Raw genomic sequence first — 21,828 nt, forward strand, 5'->3', positions numbered from 1 at the left:
GGATGGGGGGCTGGGAACGGAAAATGACTGCTTTTTCAGGAGCTGAAAATGCTCTAAATTGATTGTGGTTTCATAACATAATGAAAACCACTACACTGTACACGGTAAACATGTGACTTGGTTGGTGCGTGACTTCCATCTCAATGAAGCTAGGATACGACAACACACACACACACACGCCAAAACCAATCCTGTCTCCTGCTCTCTCTCAGACTTCAGGCAGATCACCTGTGGGGAGTGGGGAGTAGGGAGGGGCCTCGGTGCCCCTGCCTGGGCTAGGTAGGACGCCCGGGTCACCTCTGAGCCTCTCTCGGCACCAACGTCCTGGCCGGTGTTCAAAAGCTCAGGTTTCTGCTTATGCAGAAAACCTCGAGGTTGAGATGCTCGTGACTTTAAGCCCGGCATCTGTTTCCATGGTGACGTGATGGCACCGCCAAGGCTACCTTCGGTCAGCTTCCTGAACAGCAGGTGTGCGCATGCTCACACGCACACACCTGTGACCCTGCCAGCTTTGCGGGCGCAGGCTGGCTGGAGAACCCTGCCCTCTCCCTCCCCGGGGCCTGAGGCCGCACAGGAGGGGCTGAGCCATCTTGGGCCTGGTGCGGGCAAAGCACAGACCCCAGGAGGCCAGGATCCTTCAGAAACAGGAGGCTCCCAGGTGGGTGGCTAATGAAGGGGGTGGGAAGCCGCAAAGAGCAAGAAGCCCCCCAGGCCGCGCTCCCAGCGCTGTCCAGGGTCCTGGCCAAGTGCTGCCCAGGGCTCGCTGGGAGCTAAGCATTTGCCCGGCCTCTTCCAGGAGAGCAGGCTCTCGCCAGACAGGCCAACTTTTCGTTTGTTTTTAAAACCTTGAACACGTGCCCGGAAGGTGTGGCTCAGTGGATCTATGAATCAGGAGGTCACGGTTTGATTCCCGGTCAAGGCACATGCCCGAGTTGTGGTCTCAATCCCCAGTACATCTGTGTCACCCAGCCTTCGGTCCAGGCCGGGCACAGAAAAGTCTGGTGCGTTTAACTTATCTTGTTAACAGCTTTACTGAGGTCTGACTGATTATGTTCACACACGTGAAACCTGCACACAGTGGAGATAATGGGCTTGTCTGTCTCCCCCATGGTGGATGGAGACCCTGGGAACTCAGGCCCAGATGCAGGTGAGACGAATGTGGGAGCAGGAGGAGTGGGGCTCGGAAGAGGGAGAGGGTGTGAGCAGCCCCCGGGCCATAGGAGACATCACACGGGAGGCATAAGAATAGAAGTTTCTGTCAGGCCAGTGTGGCTCAGTGGTTGAGCACTGACCTATGAACCGGGAGGTCACAGTTCAATTCCTAGTCAGGGCACATGACCAGTTTGTGAGCTTGATCCACAGTGGGGGGCTGAGGAGGCAGCAATCAATGATTCTCTCTCATTGTTAATGCCTTTATCTCTCTCTCCCTCTCCTGTCCTCTCTGAAATAAATTATATATATAATTTCGGGCACTGGGTGAGGGGGGTCCCTCAGCCCAGCCTGCAACCCTCTCCAATCTGGGACCCTTCAAGGGATGTCTGAATGCCCTATGGTGGGATCGGGGGTAATTGGGCCAGCAGGGGAGAACAGTTAGGGGTGACCAGGCCAGTCACCCCTAACTGCCCTCCCCTGCAGGCCGGGTCCCCCAAAATAGCCCTCCCCTGCAGGCCGGGTCCCCCACAATGGCCTTCCCCTGCAGGCCCAGTCCCCCACAATGGCCCTCCCCTGCAGGCCTGGTCACCCCCAACTGCCCTCCCCTGCCAGCCATCTTTGACCACACGGGGGCGGCTATCTTGTGTGTTTGAGTGATGGTCAATTTGCATACTGGTCGTGACTAATTAGCATATCTGGGATAATTAGCATATCCCTCTCTTATTATATAGGGTATATATATATATGAATAGATTATTTTTTTTAATCTCAAAAGAGGGGTGAAGATGGCAGGTGTTTTTGAGGGGCCCAGAGGTAGAGGTGGTTCAATGTTTGAAAGAGCTTTGGATATTCTAGAAGCTGAAAGTCAGTCCCCAGGGGTCTGGAGGCAGCAGGCTGTAGTCGGGGGCTCCCCTGGTGTGGGTGGGCATTACGGAGCCGCAGGACAAACAGCGGCTGTGGTGGACCAGCCGGGGCCTCGCACAGGCTGAGCGATTTCCAGGGTACTCGGTGCTGGGGGGGCTGAGAGCCTCTTCCTCCCTCCCTGCTCTCGAGGAATAATTGTGGGGTAAGTGGCTCAAGAGGGAATTGAGTGGCGCTTCTGAAGCCGTTTGGAGCAAACTGCCCCCCAGAGAGGCCGCGTTTGCCTCTGCCCTCTTCCCAGTCAAGCTTCCCGCGCTGGGAGCCGCTCACACTCCAGCAGCCCCATCGAGCTCCTCCCGGGAGGGAGCTGGGGGCCGGGCTCTGCAGGGAGCTCCTAACTAACACCCCAGACCTGGGCTGAAGGGTGGGAGCCACCAAGCAAACCCAGGGGTGGAGGTGGCGGCCCTGCCGGCCTGGGCTCCCCTGGCTCCTGTGTGATGATTCTGCGACTGGGCGGGGGGAAGAGGGAGGGGGGGAGCTAGCATGGCCAGAGGCTGGACCGAGGCATCCACACGCCCAGAGGAGCCCAGAGCAGGTTTACCATCAGACCCTCAACTGGGAGGGAAGCTGTCCGGCTGGGCCAAGAGGCTGCCAGGGATGCTGGGATGGGGACTGCACAGAGCTGTGGTCCCATCTGGGCCATGAGCAGTGGGTCCCGTGTTCCAGGATGCTCAGGCACCGAGGAGGGAGGCCGGAGCCGTCTGGGGTGGGGTGGCATTCTCCGGCTCGTCACAGGGAGCTGTCATCCTCACACTCATGTGCCACTGTCAATCAGCCATGTGGCGGTCACCACTGTTTCGCAGGTGGCCCAGGGGGGGTAAGAAGAGGTGGACCTGGGAGGTGGGAGGCGGGCTGTGGGCCCCCAAGCAAGTCAGTTAACGTCTCTGGGCCTTGCACCTCCCTGTCTGTCGGATGGCTTGCTTTTTGGACTGAATGTCTGTGCCCCACCCCCTCCGAATGCATGTGCTGAAGCTGGCCCTCCAATGTGATGGTGTGAAGGGGCCAGGCCTTTGGGAGATGATTAGATCATCAGGGTGTTGTCCCCACCAGGGATTAGCGTTCATATAAAAAGAGACCCCATGGGGGGGGGGGTAGCGGGGAGGGATTAACTGGGGAATTTATATGCAGATATGCATAGCCCGTGGACAGAGACAATAATGGCAAAGGCCTGGGAGGGGTGGGTAGGGGGTGAAGGGGGTCAATGGGAAAAAAACCACCACCACCACAACAAAGGGGACATCTGTAATACTTTCAACAATAAAGATAAAGTTTAACAAAAAAGACCTCAGAGAGCCCCTCCCCTCTCTGCCATGTAAGACACAGCAGGAAGGTGACTGTCTGCAAGCCAAGAAGAGAGCCCTCCCCAGACACCCAGCCTGTCAGCACCTTGACCTTGGACTTCCCAGCCTCCAGAATGGTGACAAGTCAAGTCGCTTGTTCCAGCCCCCGAGTCTGGGGTATTTTGTTCCAGCAGCCGAGCTGACTAAACACGAGAATAACATCTGGGATCAGTGAGATGACGGATGTTATATGTCGTGAATACAGCGCTGGCAAGACCATCCATGCCACAGGCATCCCACGGCGGCCATGCTTGGCGGCCAGACACTTACCAGGAGCCCAGCGGGCAGACATGGTGCGCGAAGGCCACACCGCCACCCAGTGCACGGTGCGGAGGGCTGCGTGTGCGCCCGGCGTGGCCGGCCCCGCCCCCGACCCACCTGTATCATGTAGAGCTGGGCGATGCGGTACTCCTCCACGGTCATCGGCAGAGGAATCCGATACTCCTTTATGATCATCTTGGAGTCCACGCCTTCCCGGCGACGGGGAACTGCGTGTTGGGACCTCTAGGCGACGAGGCTCCTTAAAGAACCATGACAGGGCTCACCGAGGACCCCTGAGCGGGAGAGAAAGGACAGGTGAGTCGCCTTCTGCAAAGACTGATGGGAACAAGAGCACGGAGGAAGGGCGGGGCCTGCACCTGAGGCTGGAGTTCTGGTCCCCGTTCTGCCGTGAGCCCACCATGTGACCTCGAACAAGTCCCCTGCCCCAGCCTCCAGTGTGGCTCAGTTGGTGGAGTGTCATTCTGTGCACCAGGAGGTCGCTGGTTTGATTCCTGGTCAGGGCATATGCCCGGGTTGCAGGCTTGATCCCCAGTAGGGGGCGTGCAGGAGGCAGCCAACTGATGTTTCTCTCTCTTCAAATCAATAAAAACAAAAAAACATAAGAAAGAAATCATAGCCTTTGAGTCAGCCCGATCTTTCACCTCCTCCCAAGCTGTGGCCGTGAGCAAATTCCCTAATCTCTTGGATCTTTCATTTCACCTCCCACAAAATTCTCCCATCCGGCGGCACATAAACGCTCAGCCCAGTTCCGACCAGCACCCGGCTGGCAGTCAGGGTCTGAGCAGGGGCTGGAAGGCAGGCGTCCAGGCCTGTGTGTGGCCCAGCTTCCCGCCTGCACCGCAGACCCCAAACCCCATCAGGGAAACACAGCCGAGCACCCAGGGCACGCACGTCCGTCCGAAGGACACACGGCCCCTTGCCAGGCCCCGGTGGGCACGATGGGGCCCCCTTGCTTTCTTCCTGGTTGAGGCCGAAGCAAGGGGCCCCGGGCAGACTCCAACCCTCAGGACAAAAGGCGGAGAGGCTGTGTCTGCCTGTCCCCCGAGCCCCCCTCGCCTGCCCGGCAGCTGAACCCTCAGACAATCTCATTACGCTCATTCCGGCAGCCTGGGTGTGCGAGGCAGACACACATTTCATCGTCCCCGCTGGAGTGGGGGGGGGGGGGCGCGAGGCGGGGGGGGCTAGACAGAACGATCTTTCACTGCTCTGCACAGGGCAGCCTTGGGGGCCTGGCACAGGGAGAGGGGGAAAGAAAAAGGAAGTCTTGAGAGGCCTTGCTATGAGGGAAGCCAGGCAAGGACTCTGGGTGACCGGTGCGCACCACGGCCCTGGTCCCTTCCTAGGAGGACAGGGACAGACCCTCGACGGAGCCTCAATTACGGCACCTGGCCCAGGTCTCTAGGAAAGCCGTGGGCTCCCGAAGCCCTGTGTTCACGACCCTACGAAGGACCCCCGTTCACCAGTGTCTTTGAGGAAACAGCAGCCCAGACAACGTCAGAGTGGAGGCCACTGGGCGTGGCCACCGGGGCCGTCCTCGGGGGAGGGATCCGCCCTGGGCAAGGTGTGTCTGGAGCCCGGGCCTGGATTTGGGGTGGGGTCACCCTCCTGGGCCTCAGGCAGCCAGCCTGTCCAGCCAGAGCCACAAAGGGAGGAGAGGGCACAGGCCTGCAGCTGACCGAGAAGGCGTGGTGCCATCCACGGAACCAAGGGCAGGAGCCCAAGGCCGTCAGGGACCCTCCGGGCCTCGTAGGGAAAAGGCAACGTCCGGCTCAGCTGGTGTGGCTCCGTGGCTAGGCGTGACCTATGAACCAGGAGGCCACAGCTCCATTCCTGCTCCCCACAGGCCAGGGCTGTGGGCTCGATCCCCAGTGTGGGGTGTGCAGGAGGCAGCCCACCAATGATTCTTTCTCATCATTGATGTTTCTATCTCTTTCTCCCTCTCCCTTCTTCTCTGAAGTCAATATAAAAACATATTTAATTAAAAAAATATTTTAAAAAGGAAAAGGCAACGTCCGGGCAGCAGAAACAGCTTCTGGCTCAAAGGGGTGGGTGGCCAGGCTGGAGGGGCTGGGGAGAAGACCCTGGGTGGGTTACCGGGTGTGGCTCGAAGGGCGGGGGGGGGGGGGGGCGCACGGAGCAGGCAGGAAGGGCAGACAAGTCTTTCCAGCGGAGGCCACAGTGAGACGCCCTACCTGGGAGGGAAGCACGAGAATCGGGGGCACAGAACCGAACCCGAGTTTCCACGATCGGCGGGGGCCTGACGCCACAGACGGACTTCAGGAGGGAGGCCATGCAGGGACCATGAGGACGGAACACGTTCAAACACAACTCGGCTGCGTTCTGCCCATTAGGCCTGGAGCGGCTCCCAGGCGGGCCAGCGGAGCCTGCCCTGGCTTGGCAGTACAGGGGGGTGGGGTGGGGGGCTGATGGCAGGGAACCCGGGGCCACACGCAGCTCCTGGGGCCCTGGGGCATCTGGAACGCCCCTACTGCCTTTCTGTGGTCTCTCCTCAGCTCCCTCCACCCCCCAATTCCCAAACCTGCTGGTCCCCAATCAGGGGCCAGAGTGGGTAACAGGGAAAGAACTTCATCTGCTCCCATCCATCTAGGAAATGGGCTCCAGATGTACGGAGGGGCCGCAGGTCTGTGGGAGAGGAAAGGGGCCGTTTTTGGTAGCCCAGGGCCCAGCCGCCAGGCCGGGGGTGGGGCAGGAGAGTGTGTGTATGAAGTTACCCCATCGGCTGCCTCTCTGTCCCCGAGGGTAAACGCAGAACCAGGCTTACCCCCAGAGAAAGTCTGAGCTGGAAGGAGCGGGGGATCCCTGCCCTCAGAGCAGCTTCACCTTTATCTTCTTTAAAAACATCTATTGTTTATTGATTTCAGAGAGGAAGGTAGAGGGAGAGAGAGAGAGAGAAACATCAGTGATGAGAAAGAATCACTGATCAGCTGCCTCCTGCAGGCCACCCACTGGGGATCGAGCCTGCAACCCGGGCATGTGCCCTGACCTGGAATCAAACCGTGACCTCAACCACTGAGCCACGCCGGCCGGGCTCACCTTTCTCTTTAAGGCAGTGGACGGCTGGGCCCTGAGGACCCCCACTTCAGTCCAAACATCCGTTTATAAAGGAGGAGATGACGCCTGGATTTCGCAGGTGTGACGAGCCGGAGGGCTTAGCACACCCCCCTACCCCACCCCCCACCTCCCCCGCCGCTGGGAACACCCCAATCCAAACAGCACGGGGGGGGGGGGCTTTTATCGCTAAGGTGCAGAGAGCAAAGCATCCTGCCCCAGGGCAAAGGATCCCCAAGCCCATCTCCAGGCAAACGCCGCCACCGCCGCCACCGAGCAGCCAATGTGCTGACGGCAAACTGCTCCGTTAGCTGCTCCTCGGAGCAGAGGCGCCGCCAAGAACAGCGCACCCTCCCTGCTGCGTCCCGGGAACAACCCCCGGCTCCCTGACAGCATCTGTGACTCAAACTGTTCGCACAGCCAGACGAGCCCCCCCCCCCCGCCCTCCCCACCGAGAGTGTGTGCAGGGGCACAAGCCCAGACAGACAGACAGACAGACAGACAGAGGCTGTGTCCTGTTACCCACGGCGGCACGGGGCCCTGATGAGATAGGGGCGTGGGCGGTGGCCCAGGCGACCTTGGAGTGGCCGCTCGCGATTTACCGTTGATCGCACTCGGAGAGGCAGTGCTGGGAAGCAGTGGGGCCCGGCGGGAAGAGAAAGCTGGAGGGGCTGAGTCACTTGACAAAGCCACACAGAGCCACGGGCAGAAGGCATGACAGCCTGCGTTTTCTGGCCTGCGATCCGGGCCTGGTCTACTGCGCCCTGGGGTGAGGGGGTGCAGGTGCCTCAGGCCACCCACATTAGGGCCAAATGCTCTACTCAGAAGGCAGCCAGCAGGCCACGCTGCATCCCGGGCCAAAAGGCCGGGCCAGGGTCCCCAGGGGCGGTGCGCACACGCGTGTGCCCAAGCAAACTCATGTCTGCACAGCTCTGCCCGGGTCTTGCTCAACCTCAGTGAGCGAGCGAGCAAGCGATCGGCGTGGCCAGGCCTCCCAGGGTGGCCGGAGAACACCGCCTGCCTGGAAAGTTTCCCAGGGAACTGGCCCTTCTTTTCAGAATTATTAGCTTCCCTTCAGTGCCCCATAAAAACCCTCCTGCTGATGATGGATGCCAGCCTTGTCCAGGGCGGGAGGGCGGGAGGGAGGAAAAAAAGCACAGAGGAAAAGCAAACACTGGTCAGGCTTGGAAAGCTCCGTGGGCATCACGTGGGAGGAGAAGGCACCAGAGGGAGCGGGGCTGCCTGTCCAGCTGCGCAGACTGGGCACTGCCCGGCGCCCAGCGGTGACGTTCTCATGGACAACACTAGGACTGGCACTCCGGGAGCTGGGCAGTGCGGGCAGAGGGCTTTGGGACAACGTTTTCAATAGTCTCAAGGCCCGCCCCTCAGGGTCACCTTATCCTAGCATGAGGACCCCTCCCTTCTCAGGAACTGCCCATCGGCAACTCATGGGCAGGAGGGCCTGACCAAGGTCGGACAGGAGTCACGGGGAAGGGCTGGGCATCTCCCGGGGCGTTCTGGGAGCGGGGCAGGAATCTAGCGCTCAGCCTGGGGACCCCAGAGAATCAGGCATCTCTCGTGAGCTGAATCTCAATGATGTCTCCAGCACTCTCTCCCCTTCTCCATTCCTGCCTCTTGATTGATTGGAGAGAGAGAGAGAGAGAGAGAGAGAGAGAGAGAGAGAGAGACACATCAATTCGTTGTTCCACGTATTCATGCATTCATTGGTTGCTTCTTGTATGTGTCTTGACCGGAGATCGAACCCACCACCTTAGTGTACGGGGATGACGCTCTAACCAATTGAGCTACCTGGCCAGGGCCCTGCCTCTGTCGCCAGGTCCGGAACTCCCAGCGATGATCTCTCCACCCTCGGCCTCTGGCTCATCTGTCTCTTTCCTTTCTGGAAATCTCCTTAGAGGGAGGCTCGGTGCGCTCCTCGGTGCGTCCCATCCTGTCTGCCACTGCCCGCCCCCCACACTCCCCACACCCCCCACACCCCATCTCCCCGCCAGGGCTGTGTTCCAGGCGGCCTCTTCTCTGGCTTCCAGTTACTGTCCTCTCTCCAGCTCTGACTATTCTGCGAACATTCTCTGTGGCTGTTTTTCAAATTTGCTTCATCGCTTTTCCTGCCTTTCTTTGTCCCCATGCAGCGAGCATGGCTGTGGGATCCGCGGCGCCGACACGCTGCCGCACCTGAAGGCCGGCGGGCTGGGCTGCCTCTGCCCTCGCGTGCGGCTGGCCCCGCGGGCTCGGGCTGCTGATCTGCGCCTCCGTCCGGTGAGTTATTTTTGACTCCGGACTGCTCGTGTTCTGCGGAGGTTATTTGCAGAAATCCTGGGAGACGCAGCTCAGGGTCTGCTGTTCCTGGGAAGATCTCTCTTTGCTTCCCCGCGAGCCTGGTTCCCACCCCTCTGAGACCCCTCGGGTCCCAGCTCGCGGTCCTCTGGCCACCTTTCTCTGGCCTGTTCTTCCTCCCAGTCGGGGAGCGTGCACTTGCACTTGCTCCCCAGGGCTGCCCTCACCAAGCCCCACCCCCGGGTGGCTTTACGCAACACACACGGATCCTCTCGGAGTTCTGGGAGCCGGGAGCCCCAATGCGGTGCCTTGGTGAGGTTGGTGCCTTGTGCCATGGCTCTGAGGGGGGCAGGGGGTGGGCGGAGGCAAGTCCTGGTGGTATTTGGATCTGCAGCTCCGGCCGCTGCTGAGCCTGCTGCCCGATCGTCCCTCCTCCCATGGTGATACGAGCTCCCCGGGCGGGTCCCCTTCTCCTGGGAGCACAGACAGGGCTTCTGTTACTCACAACCCTGGACGCCCCGACTACTTGTAGGACGACGTCCCTTCCTTTGACCTCTGCGTGTCATTCCCTGGCGTTTTTCTCCTCAAGGGCACGAAGATCAATGTCACTCGACCCCAAGATCACACGGCGCTGAAAGGTTCCAAATCCAGGAGGTGATGTTCCTTTCGCTCGCCGTCCTGACACCTCACCCTCTACGTTCTGAGACCACGGGCGCCGTGGGGAGGCGATCCGGTCGGGGAAGGACGCGGCTGTGGAGGGCGGACACGGGTGGCACGAAGCCCAGTATCCTGGACACACGCCACCCACTCCCACGCGGAGACTTTACCGCGACACACGGGCACTTTCTGCGAACCTGGGGGCTGCCCGGGCTTCTCGCCAACCTGAGTCCGCCTGCCGGGGCCAGAGTCCGCCCGACCTCGAAGGCTTCTCCCGGCAGGAGGCGGGGATACGCCGCCGGGCCCACCTGCCTGCACAGCGCCAGGCGGGCGGGGTGCTAAACAGACACAATCCCTGGGACGAAAATAAAAGCCGGCTCGGTGACATCTTGCCGCAGCTTCGCAGGAACAGCAGGCTCCTGTGTACACACTGTCCCGCGCCCCGCGCCTGTTTGCAAATTCGTCACACACACCAGCCGACGCTGCTCCGAGGGGAGCTCAGGCGACGGGGTCCTCTGATCACCTTCAAAACCAGACCCATGCCCTCCAGCAGGCCCCAGGCGGGGACTCCCCCCGCTTCTTGCCAGACTCCTAAGCCCCCCATCTTGCTGCCCTCCCCCACAGAAACACTCAGGCAGGGGGGGAGGGGATGGTGCCGGGGGCTCCCCAGTTGCCTTGTCTACAAGTGTCCCCAATATACTAGTAACATGATGGGTTTTTTTTTTTTTGTTGGTTTTAAAATATATATATATATATATATATATATATATATATATATATATATATATATTATTGATTTTAGAGAGGAAGGGAGAGGGGGAGAGAGAGAGAGAAACATCAACGATGAGAGAGAATCATTGATCGGCTGCCTCCTGCACGCCCCACACTGGGGATCGAGCCCGCAACCTGGGCATGTGCTCCGACCAGGAATCTAAGTAGTGGCCTCCCAGTTCATAGGTCGATGCTCAACCACTGAGCCACGCTGGCCGGGCAGTAGCACAATGGTTTTAAGACAGACATGCACACATTTGTAATATGTCAGTGTAAATTATGCGAAAGCGACACGGAAAGAAGTGGAGAGGAGGTCGAGAGCGGCACCGTTTAACTACAGGTCACACCCCACCAGCCGCCGTCGCAGCCCCCGCCTCTCTGGGGCTCTTCCCGGAGATGTGAGCCTCTCCCCGCCGGTGCTCCCAGGTCCACCTGGCTCCTGGGACACTCCTGGTCCCCAGCCCCATCCAGCTTCCTGTGTCAGCTCTGAGGGTCCCAGGCCTGAGGTCGGGGCGGTGGTGGAGGGACAGTGGGGAAAGCATTAGGCTGAGCTGGGCCACTTGCGTGTCTCCTAACTCTGGCCTCCGCTGGCTGACCGGGAGGGAGGGCTGACACCTGGACTTGGCGGGAGCTCTCAGGCAGCGCTGGGCCCACGTGGAGGCGCGGGGGCTGAGAGCTCACGCTCACGTTGCCTGGGAGACAAACTCCTCTTCTATTTAGGGCTGTCCCCCAGAGCTCCGTGCCAGCTTCTCCCCCTCCTCCGGCCCCAAAGGCTTCACCTGAGCAGACAGACGTGGGGACGGTGCCGGCCACCACCCCAGAGGGTGCCTTGGCGGGCCTGGGTCAGATCTAATTGCACTGCCCTGCCTCCTCTTCCAGGAAGCCCCCCTGGGTTGACAGAGAAAGGCTCGCAGTCTTTCTGCTCTCTCCAGCCCTGTGTGATGGACACTGCCCTCCCTGCCGTAGGCCTAGGCCTGGGGATCTGGGTCTCTACACATTCAGCCCAATTAGGGGGTCCCCTGCACTTGGCACTTCCCCAGGATTTCATTAAGAATGAGGCCCACGAGGCCCGGCCGGGGTGGCTCAGTGGTTGAGCGTCGACCTATGAACCAGGAGGTCACGGTTCGATTGCCGGTTGGGGCACATGCCTGGGTTGCGGGCTTGATCGCCAGCAGGGGATGTGCAGGAGGCAGCCGATCAATACCGATCGATGATTCTCTCTCATCGTTGATGTTTCTATCTCTCCCTTCCTCTCTGAGATCGATAAAAGTATATATTAGAGAAAAAGAGGAAAAAAGGAGGCCAATGACCAGAGAGGGGAACCCGCCCTAAAGTTTCCCTGTCCCCTGAGCTCCGGCTCTTGGCCTTGCCGGGGACCGGGCAGGTGTGCACTGAAGTCACTGCTCGCCTGGGGCGAGTCGAGCGCTCTCAGCACCGGCTGCTGGGCACAGACGAGGTCGGGGACGACACAGGCGCTCATGCAGAAGGGACTAAGTGAGAGGCAGGAGCCACCGCGGGAGGTGGGCCCCCGGGAGGCCCTGCAACATGAGGGCTCCTGCTTCCCTCCTCCCTGCCAGGCCGCCCTCCCCTGCGCACCTGGTGCCACCTGCTTGCTCCCGCCCAATTCCAGCGTGCTGCTGCGGCTGCAGGCCCAGGGGACGGGTCGCCGAGCCCCCAGGGCCCCCTGGAGAGGCAGCAGGATGCAAGGGCAGGTTTGGGCCCCAGCACTTGCCCTGCTCACCTCTCTGTCCTTAGAAAGGAAACGTAAAACCCCGAGCCTCCGTGTGCTCATCTGGACGGGGGGGATGTGGATACATCCAAGGAGGGGGTCAGGCATGAGTGTGCAGAGCACCCCACGCCGTGCCTGGCAGCGGAGATGTGTTCCAGCGCCTACGGGGATATTAAAAATAGCCAACCGCTGGGTGCTGCCAGGGGCTGGGGGCTGGAGGCGCTGTGGGTGGCATCGCCCCTTCAGCTCCGGGAGCCTCTGGGGAGGGCCGCTGGGGCGGGTGGGGGGCAGGTGCTATTTGTACAAAGTAGAGGCCTTCCCCCGGGGCCAGAGGCGTTTAAGAATTCAGAACTCTCCCCACACGTCCGTTCGATGGTAACAGCGCATTTCCCAGCAGCATCCAGTGACCAAATTGGACGTTTCTGCGGTGAAATGTGTGAAGGGAGAACACAGAGAGGCTATAGATAGCCTCCCCGCTATAAATAGCCTCACCTCGGTTCAGATGCGATTTGGCTGCCAAATGAGTTATGAAAAAGCGTTTGGTTTTCGGAGCTTGCTGGGTGTTGGAAGCGAGGACCGGGGACCGGCCGTGGCTCGCACGTCAGCGGTTTTCACCGCGGACCGGGAAACAGCCGTGCGTCGGCCCCGGCTCACCCCACAGCCGACGCGGTCCAGGTGGGGGTCACACACCCCGCCCCTGACACTCGCCCGCCCTGACCCAGGGCACGCAGCAAGGAGGTCCATCGGTCCCGCAGCCAAACCCAGCAGAGCACGCACAGACACAGACAGCAACGCGTGTGAACGCAACCACACCGGCCGCGGGCACAGAAGCCGGGCAGCCCAGCGCTGGGGACGGAGCCCAGCCCTGTGCAGCCCCGGGGCCACGGACACCTGCGCAGGCCGACCCGCCCTCACGCCTGCCCAGGCTGCCCCGGACGAGGAGGACGGGACAGGAGTGAGGGCCCTGGAGAGGCAAGGAGAATGCCAGGCAGGTAGGGACAGCGGCCGGCGCTGCCCTTAGGAGCTGGGGCCTCGGGTGCGAGGCCTGACTGCCTCACACAGCTTTGACCCTTCCCCGCGTCTGAATAACCGGTTACTGAGGAGAGTGAGGCCCCTCGCCCCAGGCCCGGAGCATGGGAAACGCTGACGTCTGAGACGTCGTTTCAATGCACAATATAAAATGGGGGGCGGGGGCGCGGGTGGAAAGGGGCAGCCCCTCCCGTCCCAGAAATGCCCTCCTGCCCCCAGGACTCCCCCTGAGGCAGGACCTTCCTGGGTCCTGAGGCCGGTCCCCTGTGAGAACGCAGACAGGACGTGGACAGAACCTCCCGCCGCTCTGGTCGCCACCAGCAGCTCCCACGAGAACGGGTTCGGGGTCTGGAGGGAAGAGCCGAGAGCAGAGCGGAGACAGGCTCGCCCTGGAGGAGGCGGCAGGACGTCGAAGGAGGACGCAAGCCTTGAAGCAGGAACGGGTTCCACCCTCCCCTCGGTCTGGGCGAGTTAAGCTCTCAGAGCCTCAGTTCTGTGTGTATAAAAGTAGGTCCCACCCGGCTGGCGTGGCTCCGGGGTTGAGCGTCGACCTATGAACCAGGAGGTCACGGTTCCATTCCTGGTCAGGGCACAGGCCCCAGTCGTGGGCTCGAACCCCAGCGTGGGGCGTGCAGGAGGCAGCCGATCAACGCTGATCGATGATTCTCTCTCATCATCGATGTTTCTCTCTCTCTCTCCCTCTCCCTCCCTCTCTGAAAAAAGTTTTAAAAAGTATTTTTTAAAAGGAGGTCCCATGCCACTTGGTGTGCACCCCTCAGGGCACCCGGGGGATAAACGAAGAGGCAGTGAGTGTGTCACGTGCCCACAAACAAGACCCAAGAAACGGCAGCGCACAATGATGATGGGGACGGTGGCACAGCCCCACCCACGGGCGTCCCTTTGAGCTGCGTCCTCACACTCAAACCAGCCAGGGTTCGGAGAAGTAACCGGGCGGTCCTGTCACCAACCCTCCCACAATCACACAAGGCAAGTCGGCAGACGCGCTGTCCCCATCTCCCATTGGAAAACGGAAGCCAAGAGAACAACAGGGCCTTCCTTGGTCAAGGTCATTGGGGCCTCGGTCAAGGTCGCCTGGTAAGTCAGTCACAGGGAGGGACCGAGAACCCTTAATTCTGGGGCCCGGGCTACGCCAAACCCATCCCAGCTGGCACCCCGAAGCCGGCAGCCCCAGGCACCCTCTTGGCACTCTCCGGGGTGTCAGGTGGGCCAGGCTGGAGCAGCTCAGGCAGAAGAACTCGAGGGGAGGGCACGGGGAGGGGGTGGCTGGGGTGCGGGGAACTGAGTCATGCTGGAGGCCCCAGCCCACCGCACACAGCCTGGCTCTCCTCTCTCTGGCGGCGAGCCTGGGGCTATTTTGGGAGGCGCTGCACACAGCCTGCCACTTCCCTGCCGGGCTGACGGTCAAAAACAAAACCAGCCCAGCAACAGCCCCGAGCAGGCGAGCAGGCGCTGAGCAGCCCCGCTGAACAGCAGGACGGGGGCAGCCGGGGGCGGCAGGGGCAAGCGCAATCCCCCGTCCACCTGCACAAAACACAGAGAGGCCGTGAAACAAACAAAACCAGCGGAGGCCGCGAGGCGCCCTGGGAAAGACCCGCTTTAGAGCCAGACAGACCTACGTTCGAATTCACGCTTTTCCGGAGCGAGTCGCCGACCTGCTCCGGGCCTTGGTTTACCTGTGGGTAGGGAGGGGACGACCCGTCCCCCAGGCTGCGGAGGGGTTCAGTGAGATAACCCCGAGGCCCTGGGCTCCCGTACGAAGGGGGAGGCCTGTCCCCGGCCTCACAGACACCTCTGCTGGGCAGCCCCCTCCAGCTCCCGTCCTGGGGGTGCCCCGTGGGGACACAGGGCCCTGGAGGGTCAGAGACTCGCCCGAGGTGCCCAGCAGGTCACGCAGGGCCGGGCTCCAGTCTGGTGTCGGTGTGATTGTGCGGAGACCAAGGTCAGCGTCACACGGAGGTGTGTTCAGGGACACACAGAGACAGGCCCGGGCAGGAGCCAAGTGTCGAGGTGACAGCTCTACCACGTGCCCCGGGATGAAGTGTGCAGTGAGGCTGGGCAGAGCAGGGGTGGGGTGCCCGGCCCCCCGGGAGGGTTCCTGGGCGAGGTGGGCAGGATGCCCAGCTATAAGACAGGCGAGGAGCCGAGACCGGTTTGGCTCAGTGGATGGAGCGTCGGCCTGCGGACTGAGGGGTCCCGGGTTCGATTCCGGGCAAGGGCATGTACCTGGGTTGCGGGCATATCCCCAGTGGGAGATGTGCAGGAGGCAGCTGATCGATGTTTCTCTCTCATCGATGTTTCTAGCTCTCTATCTCTCTCCCTTCCTCTCTGTAAAAAATCAATAAAATATATTTAAAAAAAAAAAAAAAAAAGACAGGCGAGGGGAGGAGACCCAGCTTCGGAATCCAACAGGGCAGAGGGGCAGAGGAAGGGGTCGGGTTTGCTGACCTGCAACCTCAGGAGCCAGCCGGAGGGTGGAGCTGGCGTCTGGGGCTGGCCTTGCCCTATCCCCTAGCCTGCCCTGGGAGGAGGGTCCCTGAGCTCCTTGACGGCTATCCAGTGGGACCGTCCAGCCCTGAGACAAGCAGAGGCTCAGAGCTCTCGGGCAATGCTGCCTGCAACACCAACCCTGCAAGGGCTGCTGGACTACCTCCCAGGACGGGAGGCTCACTACCTACAAGGTCCTGCTAGAACAGCGGTTCTCAACCTGTGGGTTGTGAGCCCTTTGGGGGTCAAACGACCCTTTCACAGGGGTCGCCTAAGACCATCGGAAAACACATCTATAATTACATATTGTTTTTGTGATTCATCACTATGCTTTCATTATGTTCAATTTGTAACAATGAAAATACATCCTGCATATCAGATATTTACATGACAACTCATAACAATAACAAAATTACAGTTATGAAGTAGCAACGAAAATAATTTTATGGTTGGGGGTCACCACAACATGAGGAACTGTATTAAAGGGTCGCGGCATGAGGAAGGTTGAGAACCACTGTGCTAGAAAGTCCTCCTATGAATGGTCTGCCTCCCAGGGCTCAACCTGGGGTCTTGGTTGGCTCTTCTCCGGGTCCCCTTAAGGTGGGAGTCCAAGTGACAACCTCCTCCAGGGTGGCTGCCCCGGCACCCACCACCTCCTCTGCTCTGGGCGCTCGCAGCCTATTAACAGAGGCGAAGCTGCCCTCGATGACGACAGAGCCTGAGGCTGCACCAGCCCCAGGTCTGTCTCCTGGGACCCGCTGCACCCCGGCCTACAAGGCAGACCTGCCCTTCCTTCACCTGGGGGCCTTCTGAGTGCCGGGTGTAGAAGGTGGAAGAGCGTCCCCCCAGATTCCCTCCACCTGGAACCTCAGAATGTGACCTTCATTGAAACAGGGTCTGTGCAGGTGTAATTAGCTCAGGCTCTAGAGGCGATCATCCTGGATTTAGGATGGAGCAAGCCCAGTGACGGCGTCCTTATAAGAGGAGCCACGCAGAGAGACACGCAGAGGGCCGGCCACGTGGAGACGGAGGCAGAGATTGGAGTGACGCAGCCCCGAGAAACCAGGACGTCGGGAGGCAGGACATACCCCGAGCTGACCACCTGGGCCTTACCCAGTGTCCCCTGCAGGGACGCCTACGGGAGAACAGCCCGCTGGCCGGGAGGGGGACGCCGGCACCCGGGGAGGACAGAGCAAGCCTGTCACCGGGGCCGCAGCCCAGTTAGCTCAGGGAAGTCCGCTATGAAGACACTCGAGGGGAAGTGGCCACTGGGCATGGAGCCGCCCGGCCTCCCTGCCCCCTCCACGCCCTCCCCACGCCCGGGCGGCCAGCCCAGCCCTGCAGATCCTCGGGGCCCAGCACAGGCAAGCGGCTGGAAGCACTCCCTGGGTGAGGTCCAGTTTAACCCAGGGACTTCGGGTCTCCCTGATGAGAAATGTTTGGCCCCACCCTGACCTCTGCCTCAGCATCCTCTGCTCCCCCCCCCCCCACGTCGGAGAACCTTTCCCTGGGGAAGGAGAGCTGACCAAGGCACCTGGAAACGGCAGGACTCCCGGGTCCCTGCAGCTCAGACAGCTCAGATCTACACACCCTGGCGCTCCCCGGCCCTGCTCCCCGGCCCGGCTGTACCAGGGACAAGGCTAGGGGTCGGGGGACGGTGACGCCGCTGCACTGGGACCTCAGAGGCACAGAAATGAGCTGCTTCAATCGTCCAGTGAGCTTATTCTCGGGCAGGCTCCTGGCCCTGCCTCCCCGGCCTCCGGAAGAGAGGAGGCCCAGGTCCCCATGTTTCACACGTGCTCCCCTCCCCCAGGCACTGGGAAGCCCCCCAGAGAGGAAGAACAATGGCCTGGATCAACCTCTCCCTGCAGGTGGAGGACCAGGACGGCTTGCTGAGGTCACACGGCGGCCAAGACTGGAATCTCCATCTCCTGCCCTGCTGGTAGGGGCGCCTGAAGTCAGGTGACTGAGACCCCTTCGCTCCAAGAGCCCTGCTCCCAGGCACACCTCCTCCCGGGTACACCTCCTCCCGGGTACACCTCCTCCCGGGTACACCTCCTCCCAGGTACAACTGCTCCCGGGTATACCTCCTCTCGGGTACACCTCCTCCTGGGTATACCTCCTCCCGGGTACACCTTCTCCCTTGAGCGTCCTGTGCCCGGTGGCTCCCCAGGGCCGGCCCGAGCGGTTGCTCCGTAAAGACAGGCTCCTGGCCAATATTTGTTTTAAATGATGGACGTCCACACTCCAGCCCAGAGCAGCCGTCTGACCTTGGACAGTTCACTCAAGTTCTCTGCGTGGAAAGATCCCGGGCCTCTTGCTGACATTTCACGGGGCCACAGGGAGACACGGCCAAGCAGCCGGACCCCCAGGCGTGAGCTCTGAGCCTGGTGCTAACACGACCCCACGTTTGCACTGTGGGCTGGCAGTGAGCCAAGGGTCCAGGGCAGGACCCAACCGGGAGACGATCCGTGGACTGGACGGGGCCAGGGAGGCCCCTTGGTGAGGCAGGCGGGTCCCAAAGGCTCCGCCCGCCTCCTCCCCTGCACAGGGCATGGCTGGGGGGGGGGTAATAAATCCTGCCCCAGTGCCAAACTGACACCCCAGAGGTGCACTGGGAGCGTCTGGGCCGTCTCTGTCCGTCTCACGCCCTCAGGGGCACACCCGCCCGTGTGGGAGAGCAGAGGAGGAAGCAGGCTGGTTGTGGGGGACGCGGACGCCCCTAAAGGCCGACATGCCCCTTCATGTGTTGGCCCAACCCGGACGGACTGTGGGGCAAGAGCCAGCCCCGGGAATGCCGAGACCGTGCCAACGCTGCAGGGCGGGACATCACCAGTGCCAGCAGGGCCCCTCCACAGCAGTAAATGGGGGGCAGGGAGACCCACACATAAGTCCTGGCCCCTGCTCTCTTTCTGGGTCCAGGGGAGGCCCCTCCTTGGCCCCTTGGCCACACCCTGCTCTAACAGCGAGACACGCCCTGAGCCTCACTTTCCCCACCAGCACCCCTGCTGCGTGCCCTTGATGGCTGGCAGAGCCACAGGCAGCTTAGTGATCCTGCCTCCTGACAGGAGGTCCCGCTGGCCCGACACGGCACCGGCTCCCCAGCATCTGGGGATGAGGAGCCGCAGCCAGCCTGGCCCTGAGGCTGGAACAGAAGGGTGCGTGATGGCCACTCAAAACCAGTCCTTTGTTTAAAGTCCTACATTGGACGCGAGCCGTGTGAAGCGACCGCCCTGGCATCTCGCTCTTTCTGGGGCCAGGCGAGGGACCCAGGCTCACGACTGTCAGCCAGCACCCCGAGCGGGAGGACGGCCCCCATTCCACGCCAGGAAACGCGGGCTCCTGGATTAAGCGACTTCTGCAGGTCCCATGGCTGGGACTCAAACCCGGGTCCTGGGCTGACAAGGTCTGCTTTTCCTGCCACCCCAGAGGCCTCCCCCCTCACACACACACAGACACACACACACACACACACACACACACACACCCGTCTCCCATCCCAGGAGCCCAGAGTCCTGGAGAAGGACCCAGCCAACCATCCAGGGCCCAGAGGGCCCAGCAGGTCACCCGGCAAGGCTTTCGCATGGAGCTCTGGTCCCCGTCCTCGCAGCCTGACAGCCGCTCGCCCTCGCAGGCTGTGCTCGCGCTGTGCCCACGCCTGGAAAGCTGTGAAGTGCTTTGCCAGGCGCCAGGCGAGGTGAGGGCGCCGGGCGAACAAATGTGCTGCACGCACCGTCCCCTCTGTCCCCGGGGGCACCCTCCTTAACCCTGTGGTGCAAACCAGGAGCCTGAGGTTCGGAGAGGCCCGGGAATTCTCCGAGGGCTCACGCCGCGGCTGACGGCAGAGGGGGGGCGAGGACAAGGTCCCGACCTGCTTTCGCGCTCTGCCCTCCCAAGCGGGTGGGTGCCCTGAGGGTGTGAGACGCCTTCTGTCCTCCCTGCCGCCCTCCGAGCGGCTTCAGGGAGCGCCGGGACCTGGTGAGGAACGTGCCCCTCACCATGGCAACCAGGTGAGGACCCTGAGGCAGAGTGGGCAGCGGCTGCAAGGTCGGGCGGCACAGAGCACGTCGGCTGTTCGGTCCGCTCCTTCCCACCAAGCTCGGCTCTGCCTGGGGAGGTCCGCACGGCGCGGGGCCGGCTGGGGCCAGCCCTCCCTCCAACGACCGCTCAGGGACCGGGCTGGCCACGCAGCGAAGGGCTCTCGGGCCCGGCCACGGAGGCTCAGTGCTTGAGTGTCGACCTATGAACCCGGTCAGGGCACAGGCCCGGGCTGCAGGCTCAGTGCCCAGTGGGGGCCGTGCAGGGCGCAGCCGATCCTCCCTGAAATCAATCCCTTCCTCCCTGAAATCAATACAAACATATTCAGCCCTGGCCGGTGTGGCTCAGTGGATAGAGCGTCGGCCTGCGAACGGAAAGGTCCCAGGTTCGATTCCGGTCAAGGGCACGTGCCTGGGTTGTGGGTTCGATCCCCAATGGGGGACTTGCAGGAGACAGCCGATCCATGATTCTCTCTCATTGTGGATGTTTCTATCTCTCCCTCTCCCTTCCTTTCTAAAATCAATAAAAATATATATTTTTAAAAAAACATATTTATAAAAAGAAAGAAAGAAAATGATTTTGCCCAACCGTAGGCCAAGGTGAGTGTCTGAGCCGGTGGAAAGGGGGCTGGCCTAAGCTGTGACGCCGGTAGGTGTGGTGTAGCCAGTGCACTTCCTCTTACGATACCAAACTTCGGAAGGTTTATGGGGACGTAACCCGCCGTCATTCAGGAGCCCCTGTGCTACCGACATGAATACAGTCTTTTCTGAGCCGTCAGAGAGACGGGTACCGGACGCTATGTGCACGCGTGACGACAGTCCTATCGCGCGCCCCCTCCCCGCCCCGTGCCAATCATGGGGTTCACTGCCAAGCGCCCTCACACCTGCTTCCTTCACGCTGAGGTGTGTGAAGCAGGCGGTGCGATCGGCAGGTTACAGACAGGAAACGGAGGCACGGCCGACTACGGTACCTCCCGCTGCTCCCAGGCCCCCCCCCCCCCCCCCCGGAGTCCTCAGCACAGAACAGACAGCCCGCTCTGCAGACTACCTGATGACAGGACGATGTCGTAACCGATTTTAAAACCAAGTGAGCCAGGCTGCCCCACCCCCAGCAGAAAGAGAGGACCGGGACCCAGGCAATCGAGATTCTACAGAGCAGCGCTGACTCACACACTCCGGGAGGGGGGGGGGCGGGAACAGTGGGCTGGGGGAGGTGCCACAAGGGGCTCCCCACTCCGGCCCCGGGCTGCCCTCTCGTCTAGGGCCTCTTTCCTTTTCTCTCCTCAGAGAACTGGATGGATGGACTCCTCCCGGGACCCAGTGCCGAGCAGGCTGCATGTCTGATAGATAGTGAACGAATGAATGAGTGAGTGAGTGAGTGAGTGAATGAGTCAGCGATCTGAGTTCTGGCTCTGCCCTCCCAGGGCGGCCACTCAACCATTCAGAGACTCCGTTTGCTCATATGCAAAGTGGGACAACAGCCAGCACTTTCAGGGTGGCTGCAGGTTGATAAAGGAGGTGATATTTGCGAAGGTGCCTATGAGGTGAGTATTAAGATCCTGGTTCAGCTGGTTTGGCTCAGTGGATAGAGTGCTGGCCTGCAAACTGAAAGGTCCCAGGTTCGATTCCGGTCAAGGGCACGTACCTCAGTTGCAGGCTCCTCCCCAGCCTTGGCCCTGGTTGGGGCTCGTGCAGGAGGCAACCAATCGATGTGTTTCTCACACATTGATGTTTCTCTCTGCCTTTCCCTCTCTTTTCCACTCTCCCTAAAAATCAATGGGAAAATGTCCTCGGGTGAGGATTAACAAAAAATAAAAAAGAAGATGATGATGATGATCCTGGATCAGTGTTTGCTAAGCCTTGCCCTCGGAAATAAACCAAAAAGTGGGGAGAAATGGAGAGCAAAGCTAAAGATGCCAAACTATGCACAATGTGGGGAGGTTGGGCGCGCGCGCGCGCACACACACACACACACACACACTCACACACACATGGCCTTGTAGCTCAGCACATCTTTTTTTTTTTTTTTTAATCAATTTCA

At 60.9% G+C, this 21,828-nt stretch overlaps 1 protein-coding gene across 4 annotated transcripts in view; it reads right to left on the reverse strand.

Annotated features, from left to right (window-relative positions):
* The window catches only part of PITPNM2 (phosphatidylinositol transfer protein membrane associated 2), a 100,742-nt gene that overhangs the window by 27,290 nt on the left and 51,624 nt on the right, over positions 1-21,828 (reverse strand). For 3 of the 4 annotated variants that reach the window (XM_081113564.1, XM_081113561.1, XM_081113562.1), the window contains one exon: positions 3,792-3,967. In XM_081113564.1, the coding sequence (XP_080969690.1) occupies positions 3,792-3,869 (78 nt within the window). In that variant the 5' untranslated portion in view covers positions 3,870-3,967. Of the gene's footprint in view, positions 1-3,791; positions 3,968-4,051; positions 4,401-21,828 lie in introns of those variants that run through there. The other variant, XM_081113563.1, reaches the window with a different exon arrangement.

The sequence above is a fragment of the Myotis nattereri genome (genome assembly GCF_964212035.1).
Source record: "Myotis nattereri genome assembly, chromosome: 19".
Classification (NCBI taxonomy): Eukaryota; Metazoa; Chordata; class Mammalia; order Chiroptera; family Vespertilionidae; genus Myotis; species Myotis nattereri.